Source organism: Scophthalmus maximus, chromosome 20 (assembly GCF_022379125.1).
Source record: "Scophthalmus maximus strain ysfricsl-2021 chromosome 20, ASM2237912v1, whole genome shotgun sequence".
NCBI classification, from domain to species: Eukaryota; Metazoa; Chordata; class Actinopteri; order Pleuronectiformes; family Scophthalmidae; genus Scophthalmus; species Scophthalmus maximus.
The window spans coordinates 8,137,589-8,155,090 of record NC_061534.1 but is presented as its reverse complement, the minus strand read 5'-3'; the positions used below and the strand labels follow the sequence as shown (position 1 = coordinate 8,155,090).

Below are 17,502 nucleotides of genomic sequence, written 5' to 3'. Positions count from 1 at the left end.
TTTGAATGCACCTTCTCCTTTTATGTACTCTTCAAACTACTGTTCAATTACAGTACACCAGGATACCACTGGAGGGCAGGCATGTGTACATCTTTTGTTCACTTCACCAAGTTGCACTGGAAAAAGAGATCACGGCTGTATGTGATTTCCTCTTAGGATTTTAGGAAATATTAAAGACACGTGTCGTATAAATCGAGATTCAGCTTTCTGTTGTTGGATCTGGGCTTTACAAGCAAAATATGTTTTGCTTGTAAAGTCTTGGAAAAGCATTTTTGGATGCTTCGCCTCGTACCCCTTCTTTCACAGTGCCAAGAAGAGTTGGGAAATTTTTTTAGTTCTTTATTTTGTTGGGTTGAAAGTTGAACCTCTGTTGAATTTTTAGTAGAAACTGTTTGGTATGTCTTGGCCATTGCAGAAGGTCGTAGACTAAACACTTTACCCTACTCAGATGTTATTACTTAGGTTGCATTCAGGGAGGTCTTGGTCTACGTTGTTGGCATGTTTAAAATTGTGTGGCGAAGGATGTGAAAGGTTTTGAACTGGTTTGACACTGTCTCACAAAGACAACCAGGTATATACACTGAAGCTTTGCATTTCTTTTCATCGTCTTCTGTTTCTCTCTTCTCCACACAGGATCTCACAGGTATTACCGTTGAGTTATTGGTGGTCACCTTAGTTACCAAAGCCCTGCTCCCCCTGCTTGCTCAGTGTGGCTGGACAGCCAGCTCAAGGAAAATTCCTGGTGGTTCCAAACTTCTTCTGTTCAAGAATCATGGAGAGCACTATATATGCAACTACTATATTCAACATATATATATTTTTTCTTTTGTAGCCTTCCCCAGATCTGGGCTGCCCTCGACACAATCCTGTCTCTGCAGATAGTCCTGTCCTTCGACCTCATGGCTTGGTTTTTGCCCGGATATACATCGACAGTGGTGAGACCTTATATGCACCTTTACAAATCATGTGTACTTTGATGAATCGCTCATACAGGGCCAGTACAGCCATCAAGGGCAATTTAGGGGTTCGTTGTCTCATTGTCTTGCCCAAGGACACTGAGGCATGCAAACTGGAGGAGCTGGGGATCTACCGCCGACCCTTTGGTTCGTGGACGACCCGCGCTACGCCCTGAGACAATGAGCTGCCCAATGAAAGATTTTCAAAAACATCAATGCAAAGGATCTGAATACTTATGTTAATGGTTTATTTCAATTCCTAATCTTTAATACGTTTGCCAAAATTTCAGAAAAGTATAATTTCGTCAGTATGGGGTACAGGGTAAATGATTAATGGAAAAGTAATTATATGTAGTACATATTTTATTTTGGATAACGTTGTACTTTAGACATTACATACATACAAACAAACAGTAGGGGGCGTCGTTGAGCAGAGCAGCCGCCTGTTACGTAGACGTGCTGCGAGTTACCGTCGAGAGAAGAAGAATAACAAAGGCAGCCACAACACAGCAGACCCTCCGCCAGCGACGCATCGTCCCTCACCTCCGGGTTTGACTGAGTCCGATCCAGAAGAAATATGTAACTGGAACCATCGAGAGGTTCGCGGTGTGGAGGCTCGTGTGGAGGAGCCGCTGGTCGGGGGCGACGCTGTCGCCGCTTTCAGGCGTGTTTTCCCGGTGGGAGTGTGTGAACTCGGCAGCTAAGCTAGCTGAGGCTAGCTCCGTCTCTTCAGCTGCTGGCTCGTCAGTGTCTGACAGACGGTGTGTGTGTGTGTGTGTGTGTGTGTGTGTGTGTGTGTGTGTGACCGGGGATCGTCAGCTGGTGTTTACCGCCCAATCAGACCTCACACCTCTGCCCCAGCCTGCCCGCTGCGGACCACCAGGTGAGGCACCGACAGATGCTGGAGGGAGGGAGCCCGGGCAGCATCCGACTGTTGTTTACAGACGAGTGGAGCTGGTGAAACTTCACTGGTTTTCTTTTGATCCCTTTAGACTTAGATACAAAAAAAACAAGTACATGCCAATTGGAGCCCACATTAACTAGTACACCTGATCTATTGTCATTGGTTTTGTTTTCCTGGAGCATTTAACTAGATCATGTCATTTTTCATTCAGTGTTCTATCGTCGCCAATATAGGTGGAAAATGCAGGAGGCTTTTTTTTTATGAAACATTCTTCCTTTGATCCTTTTTACCATACACATCAGCAACAAACTATTTACATTAATACATGATCCTTATGGTGTCTTGTAAATTAATCCTTATGGTGTCTCGGATGTTCAGTGAAAAGTTTAACCTAATCCAGTAAAAAAGTGTTTAGAGTAGAGCTATAGTCCCATGAAGGATTTTTTTCCCCCGAGAAAATGTCCATCCATGACATTAACTTTGCCCTCGTTGAGTTGGCATGGAATGACCCATTATCAATATAAGACAATCCTTTGTCCTTTTTTCGTCCCCACAACGGGATGACTATCTTATATCTACAGTAGAATATGATGTGCAGACATCCTATTGCCGTGAAATTTTGTTAATAAAATTAAAGTTCTTGAAAATAAATATGCTGAAATGATTACAGTTGGTTTATTAACATATCATTACTATTCTATTCTAGACTATTCTGATAATCAGATAGGTAAGTGATATACGAGAAAAAAATCTTACATTCCTATAAACTAATTATTACTTTTGATTTTGCTTTATATACAAAATATGCACTTTCTTCCCTCAAAATTGCAATGTGCACTTTTGTTTTATTTTTTTCCTTTGTCTTTTTTGGTAAAGTAAAAAGTCTGTAACATTGAAAAAACTCCAACACAAGCGATATCGAACTAGCAAAAGCCAAAGTCCCTTGCGGTGTATCCTCTCATGATATTGATTGATTTTAAGATACAGTGCAGCTGAGCTGTTATTGTTTCTGACAGTTGTTGGTTTCATGTCTCTTTGCAAAGGCTGAGAGATGGGAAGTCTCGGCAGCAGGTTCCAGTCCCCGTCTCAGGGGCTCGAGGAAGTCATAGAGGGCACAAGTACCAGTCGCAAACACAGCTGTGAGTGTAAGAAAAGGAAACGAAACGCCCCGTGTGACTGTGACAGTGAGCAAGAGGAGGACGATGCCATACTGGATACACCTCGCAGGCAAGTCCAATGATCGACTCCATTGAAATGTCTTTTCATTCTGTATTTTGTCTTACCCTTGCTTTGATCTCTCTGTTGTTTGTTTGTGTTTTTCCAAAACTCGAAGCAGGAAGAAACTGAAAAGCACATCAAGATACATTTATCAAACCTTGTTCCTGAATGGTGAAAACAGTGACATTCGCATCTGTGCTCTGGGACAGGAGTGGAATCTCCACAAAGTGTACCTGTGCCAGGTAAAATAAAAAACAAAACACCTCAAAGAGAGTCATTGATATACTCTTTCATATGGATCATCGTCACTGGTAAGTTCCTTGTCTTTCTTTCATTTTGCAGTCGGGATATTTTTCCAGTATGTTCAGCGGCTCTTGGAAGGAGTCAAACATGATGGAAATCTGCTTGGAGATCCCGGACCAGAACATAGACACTGAGGGTGAGAGCACTTCAGCCAGAGAAACCAGCAGTCCACTGTGCTTGTGTATATGTTTTTACTGATTGCGCTTTGTGTTTTTTTGTGTGTAGCTCTACAGGTGGTATTTGGATCTCTGTACCGGGACGACGTTCTGATCAGGCCCAGCAGAGTCGTCAGTATTCTCGCCGCTGCCTGCATGCTACAACTGGTCAGTGAACTGAAAGAAGTAATTCAGTGTCACAGATGCAAAATCACAGATTTGATTTTCCACAAATGCAGTCATATGACACGAAAGCCTAATAAGGTCTTGTGGTTTGTTGTTGTACAACAGGATGGTTTGATCCAGCAATGTGGAGAGACCATGAAGGAAAACATCAGTGCCAAGACTGTGTGTGGCTACTACGCTTGTGCCAGTATCTATGGCTTGGATTCAGTCATGAAAAAGTCAGGTTTTAACTTATCTAATTCGATTAATAGTTAATCAGTATTTTTGTCAATAATGATGTATATTTTTTATCCCTTGCTATAGGTGTCTCGAATGGCTTCTGAACAACCTGATGACAAACCAGAATGTCGAGCTGATGAAAGAACTTGGGTATGTGTCAGCTCTCAGTCATCTCCTAGCTTCAATCCTTCCTTGAATTATTATTCTGACTTCAGATTTGAGCAATAATATTTTCAGACCACTGTGTAAAATCTGTCACCACACTCACATTTTTTTTCTGCACTGCGTTTGCAGGGCAGAGGTGATGGAGCAGCTCATTCAGTCCTCGGACCTGTTTGTCATGCAGGTGGAAATGGATGTATACACTGCTCTGAAAAAGGTAGAAGGAAATGTTATATACTTTTTAACTCACGGATGTACCCGGAAAAAAAAAAACCTTCATAATTTTGTCTCTCTGTAGTGGATGTTTCTGCAGCTCAATCCATCATGGGATGGTCCCATCAAGCAGCTTCTGGCGGACGCCGATGCCTGGCTCTGCAAGCGCAGGACTGGTACTATTAAGCCACATCTTATGAAATAGTATCTTCACATCAAATCTTTTTTTGCCGTTTGTTGATAGTCACACTCGGATGTTTGACTGTTTTTTTTGTTCACCCTTGGTCCACAGACCTGTGTGAGAAAGAGCCCTTCTTGAACACAGATGAAGGTGCATCTTTTTGCTCAGTGTTCAAATACGTCCGTCTCCAGTACATTATCAACGATCTGGCGTCTGCGCGCATCCTGGAGAGAGATAATATTTTGCCCCCTGGTAAGATTTGGTTCTGTCTGACATGGCCTCCTCATGGTGTGCGTCTTCTATGCTCTGCAGAATTTAATTCTTTAATTTCATTACCTGATATCAAAAGCAATGTTCTGATTTTGAATACAGCAGACAACAGTTTTCATGGACTTTCACATTCCTCGGTTGACAATTCGGGGGAAAATATACCTGTTAAATTGCCAATATTCTGTGTCCATGTTTGTGTTTGATTCATTTAATTTTTTATCATAATTAAGAAATAGACAGACCTGTTGAAATTGAACTTAAATTTAACAGAAACCAGCAGACAAAATGTAAAGCAGTAAATGGTGTCATTACAATTTTAGAACCACCCCCCTTTATGTGTTTGTGCATTAAATATTTTCTGTTCATACTTTATATTTCAGATTGGCTGACTTCAGTGTACAAGAACCAGTGGTTTGCGATGCTGCGAACAGAGTTCGACAATGACAATGGGTGAGCACCTGAGACTTGAGTATTGTAATGAATCATTTGGATTTAACTGCTGTGGCAGTTTTTGTTGATATAACCACAAAAATTGTACGAGTAGAATATAATTTAAAAGTTGTGATGACAAAGCCGCCCCTCTGTCACCAGTCCCCAGGAAGCCAACAAAGACGAGTTCGAACTGAGCAGTATGAGGTGCGGAAGGAAGCTGACAAAAGACGGAGATGTGAGTGATAATATCTCTGTTACAGTAACTGTTTCTCCCGTATCGTTAACAAATTTAGCTTAATTTCCACTGGGGGGAAAAAAGTGAATTAAAGAATATATTTTTCCTTTCCTCAGTACTGCTGGCGATGGACAGGCTTTAACTTTGGCTTTGACCTTTTGGTGACCTACACAAACCGCTTCATAGTCTTCAAAAGGAATACGCTGAGTCAGCCATGTGGGGGAGCCGTGAGTCTGACGGCTCGGAGACACCTGGCATACAGGTGAGCGGTGCAGTTGACCGCTGAACATTCACTTAATCTAAAGCAATGCATATTGTCATCTATATTTTTGGCTTGTATGTAGATCTCTTATCTTCTGCCATCCACTTTGCTGCTGTAAACAAACGAATAAAGGAATATCATATCTCACCTCTTTCAATTGTATGTGTTCAGGTTACGTCTCGCCTCCTTTGACAGCCGTGGAAAACTGGTCTGCAGTCGCTCTACGGGTTACCAGCTTCTCACACTTGAGAAAGACCAGGTCAGTGAGTGCCGTTAAGATTTAGATCAGTTGTCACAGCATTATCTGGAAGGCTTGCTTAACATCCTTTTGTTCCCTTCACACACTCAGGAGTATGTGGTGATGCACCTGGACAGCCGCTTGTTATCATTCCCGCTCTACGTGTGCTGTAACTTCCTGTACACGTCACACCAGTCGGACAACCGTCCAGATTGCTCGGAGAAAGAAAGCAGTGCCCACAGTGTGTCTTGATGCCTGTCCAACCACCGCCAAGACACTGACACAAGCTTTTATGTACAATCCACCACCACAATTAACAACATTTCCACGTTGGACATGTCATCCTTATGCTCTGTAACTCAGTGCGGTGTGACGGGAGGCAGAAACCAAATCTTTGAAAAGGCCTCCTCACACTGCAGAGCAAACCTCAGGTTTGGGAACTTCCATGAGAGCTGTATGTCTAAAGCTGGGATACAGACCCACTCTTGGAAAACAGAAATTGCTGGTGTATGTCAACACACACAATCTAATTGTGGGCTGTCAGAAGGGCAGTCGTTGCACTGCCTTGTATGGGAAGTTTCAAGTCTGTCCCTCATCTTATGTACATTCAAAGTTGGGTGTGGGTGGAGGTGTGTGAGCCTTTGCTCCACTGGTGGGTGAGTTCGAAAACACGACCAGTAATGCTTTGAACCGGGTGGACACAATTTTTTGTTTTTTACTCTGTTCCTAATTGGCACTTTCACGAACTGGAATTATTGGCTCAGTGCAGCAAGAAAACAAAATACCACAAATACCAACAGCATTGTATAATACTAAACACATACCTCATGTGGCCCTTTGTGGCAGAACCCAAAAGGCGAACACTTAAAAGCTATAAGAACAAATCATTTGAGGTTTGTCACAGCAACTTTACCACCTGCTGCTGATAGACACTGTGTCATACCTACTGCCTCATGTTGCCTACTCTCCTTTTAAGCACCTTTCTCCACACTCGCTGTAAAAAGTTCCACACCAGCAGGGTTGAATGGAGTGCAGCCGATGACAACACCCCAACAGATCCAACTGCCAGATGTGGTAAAAGCTGAATATTCAGCCTGTTTTAACTTGTTTAGTGTACTGGGTCCACGGGTTAATCTCACTTTGGTAGGTAAATTAAGTCTTAATTTGGGTTTGTCTGCATGTTATTCTACACCGGAGCCACTTCTGTGATAGAAATCTCACCACCTCTTCAGTAAACTTGAGAACGAGGCCTCAACGAAGGACCTGACTTTTTAAAATATGAACTGAAAAAAAAAAAAAAGACATAAAACTTATATGATGAAATATAGCCTTAGTGTTAGGGTGGGTGAGCCCTAACACATCATGAGGTCAAAAGGTCAGACTTCACCCAATAAAACTTTCTTCGTGAGACATGAGGCCTCATGATTCTTCATGTGAATAACTGTCACAGACACCGGCTCCCTGACGTCCACATCACTGTTATTGTCACACGTGAGCAGACATATTTTCGGCTGCTCCCCCCTCACCACACAAAGCACCCTTGCAGTTCTATTGTTGTACATTTTTCTAATGCAGTTTTCACTATTTGTTACCTCGTGCTGTTTCAAAAACTGAATGTGGGGACTTTCAGACCTGTAAAGCTTGTAACTCACCTGTACACCTAGAGCTGTAACTGTCATCAGGTCAAACTTTAAAGTTGTCTTTTTTTATTATTTGGCATTTATTTATTTTTTACTTCATTTGTATTTGTATGGACTTGTGTTTTAATTTTTTTTTTCTTTCAAAAAGAAAGTATGTACACAATCGTCAACTGCCAATAAAACTGCCCGTTGACACGGGCTGTGGTGCTATCACATGATCTATTTTATTTTTTTTCAGACAAGAAACCAACAACTACTTTTTAAGATTTAAAAAGGTTTGATGAAATTAGCAGATTTTAGGATTAACAGTTGACAGTTGGGTACTAAGACACTTTCCATAAGATGTAAATCAAATTATGTAAGAAGCCTAGAGAGAGATTGTTATAATTCAGTAATTTTAAGCAATCATTAAAAAATGCCTGATTAAATGTTGCTGCGCTGCACCCTCCTGTCAGGCTGGATCAAAGTTCAGTGTGTTGGTGGCACAACTGCTGTTTTCACTTGGCTCCTCTTCACCGTCTGTTCTTGAATCTGGTGCTCCAGTCATTACCTAACGCTGGTAAGATGGTTCATGTAAAACGAATTCCAGCCACTGAAGATATTTATTGTCATGTAGGTTAAAAGAGGCCAATTTTATCCATACTATGTCTGTCACATTATTGTAGGACCTGAAGTAAAAATATTAATGTTTTATCTCATTTTTTAAAAAATGGCTGTTTCACATCCCAATAACTATGCTTTGGTTCCTTCATTACTGGTGTGTATAATTTCACTTCTACAGCGTTGTATCATCTGCTGACTCTTATTGTCGCACTTGATGTTATACTTTTCGTGTTATTCATATCCTGTTCTATTCAATTCCTCACACAGGCTGCATAATTAAAATTATCTCAAGCAGTGAACAGTTTACATCAGGTCTACAGTACGTTTACAGCTTCTTCTATTTTGTTATTTCAGTGTCACCTTTCCTCTACTGTCGTTTGTTTATAACTCAGAATATTTTACAGTCATTAAATGCATGTGACAAAAGTATCGCTGGTCTTTATCATCGCCAGAGCTCATGCTGTTGATATTAAGGAAGTAATGCAGTCTGGGACCAGTTACAGTACTTTTAATTGGATCATGTAAACACATCTCAGTGTGGTAAGACAATCACATAACATGTCACAATAAAAACAACAAGCCAAAAAAATGAACGAGGGATGAGGAAGCTCATGATTGCAGGTAACTTCAGAGACTGAATATGGCTGAAAATAGTGGAATATAAAGCACTTCCATTCTATGCATAAATAAATGCACATCTGTTAACCAATGTTTAAAAATGCACATTTATCAGCAGCCATCTAGTTCACACATCAATGTGACACCACATTTATTAGTCGATTCATTTCTCGTTGACGATGAACCAAAGATCTAACCAGCTAAAAGCTTTCATCTCCAAGGCTTTCATCTGTTTTAAGATTTCAGCACAATTTTAAATTTCACAGTGGAAAGTTTCAAATCTCCATAAGACCAATATTCAAAGTCACAGACTCTGAAACTTGGCCTCAAGTGATCGTATTAGTAACTTCACTCTCCCTGCCTTTTCATGATGCCCCCTCTGTCCTTCAGTGTGTGTTTTTGTGTGTGTGTGTGTGTGTGTGTGTGTGTGTGTGTGTGTGTGTGTAAGAGAGTGACAAGCCCGACGGCCTCTAGGATGTGACCAGGCCACCCGTCACTCGCATCACTGCTCCAAAGAGTCCAGATTCTCTTTGATTCTTCGGGTCATGCTGGGGATCAGGTTAACGTGGTCGTCCACACAACTGCCCACACAGCGCTCCATCAGTGACCGAACAGCTGTGTCCTTGGCGCCGGAGTCGAACAGATCCTTCGCCTTATCGTTGCAGTGCATCGTGCATCTGGTCAGACGATCCTGATGGGGCGGACAAAGAGGAGAGAAAACAATGGATTAGACTCACTATAGACAGAGAGAGTTTTTTGCTTTGATTTCTTGGCTGCAAACCTAATGATTGTTGCTCAACTTGGATTGAAAACCTTTGATTTGCTTATCTAAAAAACTTAAAAAATGACTACAATAAGAAGTAGAAATACAGCAACGTAAATTAAGAGGCTGGAATAAACGTGATTAGCTGCTTGGTCTCTCTAACGATCATCATAAAGTTATTGTTTCAACAGCATTTCAAGTGTGTATGCGACAGTTTCACCCCTGGCCCTAGACACTCAGGGGCCCCAAACCCCAGGTTCACCTGAATTACAACTGATATAAAAATGATAAATGGGCATTTAACAGATCTTTAATTATTAGTAGTTTTTTTTGTCTCTAAGTTGTAGATAAATCTGATTTACTGGTTCACTTTTAGGTGGCACGACATATAGATACAGCAAAATACAGCGAAATTTGACCATCTGGCGTAGTCTGTGACAGGTTTGGTAATAGTGATTATATGACCTCTATTATAAAATGTCACACTTAAATATGGGTTGTCATTGAAAGGATCGCATGGGGCCCCTGACTTAGAAAGACTATAAGTTAAATCTCTTTTGAATTTACCCCCATACACTCAGCTGTTGCCGTGTGTGCAGTTTTGGCTCAGTGGTTAACAGTGGACAGACTCTCACCTGAAACTTCTCCAGCTCTGACGTGACCAGCGCCTGAGCCTTGGCCAGCGGCGTGTGACACCTCTCGATGCAGTGATGCACCTGAGACATGGAGTCTGCGCTGCGGTCGCAGCAGTCTGCGCTGCACCGGAACATGCGACCCTGCAGTGGGAGACGGGAGAGACGTGAGTGGACCGATGGAAACTTAAGCGCCGCACTGTTCACATCTCACGATTTTCACCTACCTGCATTTTACGGATGTGGTCTCTCTCCAGGCTCTGGACCATTTCTTCCACCATACCCTGCACGCGCGCCTGGTGTGCCTCCGCCATCTCTGCTCGTGCTGCTCACTCACAACCGTCTTCACTAATATTCACTGTAGTAACATCTACGCCGGACCTACTTCATGTACCTGCTGTGTCCAGGCCAACGCTGTCTTTACTCCACTATTTGACAGTAACTAAGGTCACCTCCATTCAAGCATGGTTCAAGATGAGTTGCGTCACTTCCGCTTTTCTTCCGCAACCGGTTTTAAAAAAACCTCTTCCGTTTCGTGTAGTGTGACTTCAAAATATATCCGGGCTGGATTGAAAGTGTTAACACTGAACGATACCCTCTCACGTGCCCGTTGTTGGTTTTTTTTCTTTTGAACTATTCACAATATTTATTTATATTTCTTGAGAAATGACGATGAGAATTTGCCACTTCCGGACGACTTCTGATTGCACAGATTAATTGACCGTTCAAAATAAAAGATCGCTTTTAAAAAAGTATCCTAACTGGACTTTGCTTTTATATTATCAGTGAGTATGTATATACCTTCATAACAGTAATGTAAAATTTAATCTTTTAAATCATCTTTGTGGGTCAACTAAAATCTGACGATGGCTTGTTTACAAGGAATTATGAAATATTGATCTCAAATTATCTTTTTGACGCTTTTATTGTGAAATGCCAAGCTAAAGCGTGCCCGGAAGTGTGTATCAACATTATGGGACGTTCACGGAACTCCGGCGCGATTCAACCATGGGACGGGTTTAGCGAGTGATTCCCACTTCTGTTCGTGTTCGTTCAGCTCTTAGTTACCCAGAAGGGAGTTTCATTGCACTGTAAACTTTTCTGTAGTGTAACGGTGAAGAGAACTCGGTGAACGTTACTTCTAGACCAACGACTGACTTCCCTGGTGTCACTTTAAAAAATAGTGAGTCCGCATTGTAACCCTGAGCACTTTCTCGTTTAGGGTTCAGATCAGTTGTTGGCATCAGCTGTACATTCATTTTTTTGTTATGATTTCCTTTGTTATTATCTTTACCTGAGCCTGAAGTCCTGTGACCTTTGACCTTTGACCGGAACGGATAGAAACTAATCAACTGAACGTGTGTGTGTGTGCGCGTGTGTTTCTTTCTTTCTTTCTCTTTCCGGACAGATGCTCCAGAGTGCAGAGATCTAGATGTCTACTATGAGTCTTCACACCCTGACACTGACAGCACTGTTGTTCCTGGGGCTCTGGACCACAGGCAGGAGAAGTCTGGCCTCGGCCCCCGAGCTGCAGGAGCAGCCCAAAAAGATAGGTGAGATAAATAAGTCCCGTGGCTGCACCCAGAAACAAAACCAGAGCACTGTCTGTCATCCTGTCTACAACTACCTCCTTCATTCATTCATTCTGATGCCCCCATCCTCAAAAGTACAGAGGAGCATTATACTCCTCAAGTTAAATAAAAATTTAAAAAAAAACACAATATAATAACATTAAATGTACCAAAGATATTATCAGATGACTTGTCTTAGAGCCTCAACATTTAGTTGAATAATTAAGTAGTTGACTGACAGGGGAGAGTCTTCCAGAGGGATGATTGTGAAATTCATCAGTCGTTTTATCAATAAGTCAGATCACCAATAATGTGATTGGTTTTTTTTCTTGTATTGATCCATAATGTATCAGACAGTATCTTCATATTTTCCCATTATTCAAGAAAAATCAGGATTTTACATTTATGTATAGGTCAGTTCTTGGACTTCACCTTCAACTTTAAGGCATCCTTCAACGGGAACAGAATTATCAATTAAAGTTGATCAATCAATCACAGACAATTCTGATAACGGATAGATATTTATAAATACATTTCAAGTCATTTTGGAGCAAAAAAGCCAAATAATAAAGAATTGGCAGATTATTACTAACGTGTGAAAATAATGACTGATTGCAGTTATAGTACAGTTTTCAATTCATGCAATAACCTAGTCAAACCTTGACCTAAATGAATGTGATGTGATGTAACCTGAAGAGGAGAATTCCAGAATTTTCACCTTTTTTTTCATCGCTCCTTTAAAGCCGTGGTCGGCGCAGGTATCGGCGGCACGGCGGCAGCGTATTACCTGAGGCAGGAGTTTGGAGCCGGAGTAAAGATCGATGTGTTTGAATCTGGGACTGTTTGCGGGCGACTGGCGACAGTGAAGGTCGGGGATCACGAGTATGAGACGGGAGGTTTATTGATCCATCCTCTGAACCTACACATGAAGCACTTTGTTGAAAAACTAGGTAATGCCAAAATATCTTAAACTAAACAGACTCAGCACATTGATGAATAGTTAAAACCATAATTAGCATGTACATTTCCTCAATGTTTCCTTTATTTTCAGGTATTCCTCTGAGGAAAGATGTCTCCTCGAAAATGGCGATCTTTGATGGGAAGGAGCTCACGTTTGAGGAGAGTGACTGGTTCATCATTAATTTCTTACGCATGCTCTGGCAATACGGGTTCAACTTGCTTCGAATGCAGATGTGGGTGGAGAGTATTTTGGACAAATTTATGAGGTAAGGAGGAGAAGCGTGTGCCACTCCTAGATCTGATCCTTGTCTGGTTTGTCGATGATCATGGAAATCCTGTCATTCACAGGATCTACCAGTACCAGCAGTATGGTTACTCGTTCTCGAGTGTGGAGAGGCTCTTACACGCCATGGGTGGCGACGGTTTCCTCACCCTGATGAACCAGACTCTGGAAGAAGTCATGATAGGGGAAGGGTTTTCACAGGTCTTCCTCAACGACTTCGTTGCACCCATCACTCGCGTCAGCTGTGGTCAAAGTGTCCGCATCCATGGGTTTGCAGGTATATTTTAGAGAGCGTGAGAGTGTGTATAGTACGGGTCCATCACATACAGTGCGTAATGAGAGCAGGCAAGGGGAGCGCAGACCTCCGCCAAGGCTGAGCAATCTTCCACCCATGTTCTGTTTCACCCAAAACTTGCATTCCCATCTCCATCAGACCTACTTATTTTAAAAATGTGATGCATTTGGGAAGATATGACTCAAAATGTCACGTTGTCCCCTGTCTGGCAATGGTGAAGAAAGTTCCTGTCCTGAAATTTAATCACCTGTTACTGCGGTCGAGACCTATCTTTGATAAGAATTTCATGAGAATCCGTCCATACCTTTTTGAGTCAAACAAACCGAAACAATCACATTGGTAATAATAATAATGTTTTATTGTTAAAAGGTAACATTAATTTCTTGTCCTCCAGGAGCCTCGTCGTTAGCAGGAGCAGATTCGGGCCTGTGGGCCATAGACGGAGGCAACAGGAGGGTTTGCTCAGGGCTGCTGTACAACAGTAAGAGTGATCTCATCCCTGCCAGAGTGACCTCCATTGCAGTCAAGGTCCGACCTTCCAAGACAGGTAACACCTCCCACATTGTTTGGTGCAGAACTTGTTTTTTTTTTCTCGTTGATGGATCTGTAATATGTGAAATACAGATCTGTGATGTGTGTGTGTTTTCTCCTTTATTTTCAGGCTCCACGGCCACTTTCTATGAGGTCAGTTATGTCGGGGAATCCGGCTCCGCTCACTCTCTGTATGACATTGTGCTCATTGCTACGCCACTTCACCAGGGAAAGTCTGACATCGCCTTCTCCGGCTTCTCGCCTCCAATGCCGTCTCACTACCCTGGGCGCTACCACCAAACGGTGTCCACCGTGGTCCATGGCTTGCTCAACATGTCCTACCTCGGTACAACGGAGCCGGCCTCGGAGTTCACTGTGTCCGATGTCCGCACCACCGACTCAAAGGGCTCCGTCATCCACCGCCTGACCTCTCTCGACCCCGTGCACATCCCGGACGGTTACAAACGACCCCCTGCCAGCCACGCCAAAGTCTGGAGGGTGTCCTCCCCACAGCCGCTGACTCAGGAGCAGCTGCGGGACATGTTCCTCTCCTGGGATTCAGTGTCCGAGAGTCGGTGGCTGGCTCATCCCGCGTACCACCCGCCGCACCGCAAGACCCCGCCCTTCATCCTGCACAACCGGCTGTACTACCTCAGTGCGGTGGAGTGGGCGGCCAGCACCATGGAGATGAGTGCCATCTCTGCCAGGAACGTGGCCCTGCTGGCACACCATCGCTGGCACGGACAGGCCGGCAAAATCGACCAGGAGGACCTGCACACCCGACTAAGGGGGGAACTCTGAAAAAAAGTGACGACTACGTGAGATAAGAACAACAAGCAATAAAATACCATTGATCAAGTACAGTATATGCAGATGCTCAACACTCCAGTCAGGGCAAATCCCAACTCTCTTTCAGGTATCTGCGCTGCTCTGGCCTCTTTAAACTGATGTTCAGGTTTGTTAAAACTTCATTTCTAATGGTCAGATAGCAGAGTACTCATTAAAGTCGCTGCTGAGATCTGGAAGCACCTTGACATTAAGACTGCGACATTACTCAATTTAAGGAGCAGTCAGTCAAAAATAGTTTCCAAGCGAAGGCGCCCTGTCTTCATCGGTTTCAGCTTCTCAAATGGTAGAATTTCTCTTTTGTAAACCCCTCAATTAATCAAGAAAATAATCCTCAGATGAATCAATAATGAATATAATCATGAGTGAAAGGCCTGGATGACATTGATAGAAAAAATAAAGTCTGAGAGGGCAACAGACATGAGAAGGCAAACGATCAGAAGTTTTAAACAGTAAGCGAGCGCTCCTGATATTTGGCAATAATCCTTATTCCTTTGGAAAATTGTTGAATGCAACTACTACAAATATGGCAGTTTAAGTAAAGTACGGGTAAGAGTTTTAACATTTTTCTTTGTTTTCTCTTCAATATAAGTCTGGCTACCCTGGTGTGTTTTTTGCACATATTTTAAGTCTTTTTATTTTTTATTTAAGTTTTTATTTTGTCCTTCTCAAAGATCTCAGCAGTTAACTTAGTGAGTACAATGCGAATATTACAACGCTCGCCAAAGCATAACAATAATATTTATAGAAATAAAACACCAATGTTGTAATAAATGGGAAACAATCCTATAATCACTTTTGACCGGAGCCACGTCGTCGCTGTCCGTGTTGAAACTTGAAGGCATCACCAGCAACAGCAGCACAAGTCACAGTGAAACGTGGAAATACGTTGTGCTGTGCTGAATTATGTTATCACTGTGAACCACACTGCACTGCAGGGTCGACTTATTATGTTCCTCAGTCTTCAGTGTCTTGAACAACTTTTTTTTTTTTTTGGTTTTAAACACGGTACAGCGAACATCTAAGAAATCAGCCTGTTGCTGCCACACAAAACCAACCCTGTCACCCTGCAGCCAAATCCTGGCATAGTGTTTACTAATATGATGCTGTCATGTGTCTTCAGATGATTCTCTTAGTTCTTCTACCTCCTCAGCACACTACTGTATATTAGAGCTACAACGATTAATCTAATAATTGATTATTAATCCACTACTAAATTAATCACCAAATGTTTCTATTTTCTATTTTTTAGAAAAACTACTAAAGTAATCGACTGTTTTTATAATTTCTATTTTTAGAAAAATAATTCCAGCTTCTTAAATGTGAATATTTTCTGCTCTCTTTGCTCTTCTATGATGTAATCTGAATATCTTTGGTTTGTGGACAAAAACTAAACATCATCTTGGAGTTTGGGAAACACAATCAGCCTTTTTTAACCATTTTATGATATTTTATGGACCAATAAACTGAACGATTAATCGTCAGTCGTAAGCAAGAGAGGTTTGCCACCAGGACGTTTTCTTTGTAAACTGGATGGTATGGAAGTATTGACAAATATATGTATTTTCTTACTATTTAAATAGATTGATAATTTTATTTGATATAATCGGAGTCTATTCATTCTGACCAGTTAAAATTACTGTGGTGCCTTAAATCTATTAATGTAAATGGCTCTTGTGTTGATTAAAGGACAAGTTGCCTTTAGGTTTTGAATTTATTTGTCCATTCGGTGTCATATTTTAATGAAGGGAACATTTCCATCAGTCTAAAACTGCGATGATGTATTTCTGTATTTTGTTGTAACGACGACTTGTTTTTGTACCTGAGATGTATCTGATGTCATGTTGCTTAGAGAAACGGTGCCTGTGTTCTTTAGCTACTGTGGGAAGACCACTGCAGTATGCCGGTTGTTTCTAAAGCTATTTTATAGGGTTGTCTTTCAGATTATTGTTTATTTTCTTTAAAAAAGTGTTTTGTTCTTCTTTTTGTTTCCGAGTATGCACCAAGACAAACTTTTGTAAGAATATTAATTGTGCACTTTAATTGATAGAAAAGCTTCAGTTTGACTCTGAAGTGCATCTGCAAATGCCAAAATCACTAAATTCCTCTGCACAAATAAAATGAAACTTTTGATTACAAATAAGTTTAAGATTTCAAAAAATACTAAAACTTCCCAGATCATAACCTTATGTTTTGAATTGTTTGAAATCACAATAAAGTGATGAGACCTTGTCTGATTTGTACTGTTATTTGATCATTTGCTCTACAGCCCATCTAACCTACTTAAATGATGGTTGCACCACTAGTGAGTGTGTGTGTGAGTTGTATCATTTCAATTAGATAAGAGTGTAAGTAAATGTGTAAATATTATTTGTCTTGTCTTTTGAGAAGATTTATTTTATCTAACTTGTTCTCTTGTTTTGATTTTGTCTCCATTCACAGTTAGAATTCAGTGAAATGTCACTAAACTCATCTTAAATTCAGATTTTTCAGAATGAGTGGTGTGTAGTTGTGACACGTACGGGACTGAGACATCCGGATCTCTTTGATCAGAGTTATTACTGGGGGAATTGTCTCTCTGGGCCACAGTGTGACCCATCATTCATAAGCCATGGGTGTGTGGTGAAATCACAATTTACCATCCAAAAGGGAAGTGAACATTGTTTTCAGATGCTCAGATGCCATTTTGTCTTTTTTTGTTTTTGTTATTTTAATCAAACAGACACAGACACGTCCCAAATAGAGACCCATGTGAGTGAGGATCCAACAATGAGAGGCATTGACGGCCTGAATAAGGATCCGTCTGTGTGCTGATGTGCCACCCAG

General features: G+C 41.6%; 3 protein-coding genes across 5 annotated transcripts; 2 read left to right on the top strand and 1 right to left on the bottom strand.

Moving 5' to 3' along the window:
* Nucleotides 1-738: 738 nt before the first annotated feature.
* On the top strand, nucleotides 739-7,787 carry gmcl1 (germ cell-less, spermatogenesis associated). 2 transcript variants are annotated; one of them, XM_035607280.2, is made up of 16 exons: nucleotides 739-935; nucleotides 1,776-1,839; nucleotides 2,904-3,087; nucleotides 3,197-3,320; nucleotides 3,421-3,517; nucleotides 3,607-3,704; nucleotides 3,828-3,940; nucleotides 4,026-4,091; nucleotides 4,236-4,320; nucleotides 4,402-4,492; nucleotides 4,609-4,749; nucleotides 5,148-5,217; nucleotides 5,359-5,434; nucleotides 5,551-5,696; nucleotides 5,868-5,955; nucleotides 6,046-7,787. In XM_035607280.2, exons 3-16 carry the CDS (start codon nucleotides 2,912-2,914, stop codon nucleotides 6,184-6,186), a joined length of 1,512 nt encoding a protein of 503 aa, XP_035463173.1. In that variant the 5' UTR covers nucleotides 739-935; nucleotides 1,776-1,839; nucleotides 2,904-2,911; the 3' UTR covers nucleotides 6,187-7,787. The 2 variants fall into 2 exon arrangements, with proteins under 2 accessions (XP_035463173.1, XP_035463171.1); XM_035607278.2 differs by lacking the exon at nucleotides 739-935 and having other exon boundaries at nucleotides 1,693-1,839.
* On the bottom strand, nucleotides 1,302-10,706 carry fam136a (family with sequence similarity 136 member A). 2 transcript variants are annotated; one of them, XR_007030204.1, is made up of 4 exons: nucleotides 10,418-10,706; nucleotides 10,194-10,334; nucleotides 9,196-9,486; nucleotides 1,302-1,760 (listed from the first exon to the last, which is right to left on the bottom strand). XR_007030204.1 is itself a non-coding variant. In XM_035607284.2 (3 exons), exons 1-3 carry the CDS (start codon nucleotides 10,502-10,504, stop codon nucleotides 9,298-9,300), a joined length of 417 nt encoding a protein of 138 aa, XP_035463177.1. In that variant the 5' UTR covers nucleotides 10,505-10,705; the 3' UTR covers nucleotides 8,670-9,297. The 2 variants fall into 2 exon arrangements, 1 of the variants encoding a protein (XP_035463177.1); XM_035607284.2 differs by lacking the exon at nucleotides 1,302-1,760 and having other exon boundaries at nucleotides 8,670-9,486; nucleotides 10,418-10,705.
* Nucleotides 10,707-11,154: 448 nt separating this feature from the next.
* pcyox1 (prenylcysteine oxidase 1) lies at nucleotides 11,155-16,908 on the top strand. The gene is made up of 7 exons (XM_035607277.2): nucleotides 11,155-11,373; nucleotides 11,599-11,743; nucleotides 12,505-12,711; nucleotides 12,813-12,987; nucleotides 13,070-13,281; nucleotides 13,694-13,846; nucleotides 13,961-16,908. Exons 2-7 carry the CDS (start codon nucleotides 11,623-11,625, stop codon nucleotides 14,629-14,631), a joined length of 1,539 nt encoding a protein of 512 aa, XP_035463170.2. The 5' UTR covers nucleotides 11,155-11,373; nucleotides 11,599-11,622; the 3' UTR covers nucleotides 14,632-16,908.
* Nucleotides 16,909-17,502: the final 594 nt, after the last annotated feature.

What these genes read in the sequence shown, in the direction of transcription:
- gmcl1 (XM_035607280.2), top strand. Translation starts at nt 2,912, where the DNA reads ATGGGAAGTCTCGGCAGCAGGTTCCAGTCCCCGTCTCAGGGGCTCGAG. An exon ending in GAGCTGATGAAAGAACTTGG is followed by an intron (nt 4,092 to 4,235) that starts GTATGTGTCAGC and finishes CTGCGTTTGCAG; the next exon opens with GGCAGAGGTGATGGAGCAGC. An exon ending in GCTCTGCAAGCGCAGGACTG is followed by an intron (nt 4,493 to 4,608) that starts GTACTATTAAGC and finishes CTTGGTCCACAG; the next exon opens with ACCTGTGTGAGAAAGAGCCC.
- fam136a (XM_035607284.2), bottom strand. Translation starts at nt 10,504, where the DNA reads ATGGCGGAGGCACACCAGGCGCGCGTGCAGGGTATGGTGGAAGAAATG. An exon ending in ACCACATCCGTAAAATGCAG is followed by an intron (nt 10,335 to 10,417) that starts GTAGGTGAAAAT and finishes CTCCCACTGCAG; the next exon opens with GGTCGCATGTTCCGGTGCAG. An exon ending in CAGAGCTGGAGAAGTTTCAG is followed by an intron (nt 9,487 to 10,193) that starts GTGAGAGTCTGT and finishes CCGCCCCATCAG; the next exon opens with GATCGTCTGACCAGATGCAC.
- pcyox1 (XM_035607277.2), top strand. Translation starts at nt 11,623, where the DNA reads ATGTCTACTATGAGTCTTCACACCCTGACACTGACAGCACTGTTGTTC. An exon ending in GCACTTTGTTGAAAAACTAG is followed by an intron (nt 12,712 to 12,812) that starts GTAATGCCAAAA and finishes CTTTATTTTCAG; the next exon opens with GTATTCCTCTGAGGAAAGAT. An exon ending in CCGCATCCATGGGTTTGCAG is followed by an intron (nt 13,282 to 13,693) that starts GTATATTTTAGA and finishes CTTGTCCTCCAG; the next exon opens with GAGCCTCGTCGTTAGCAGGA.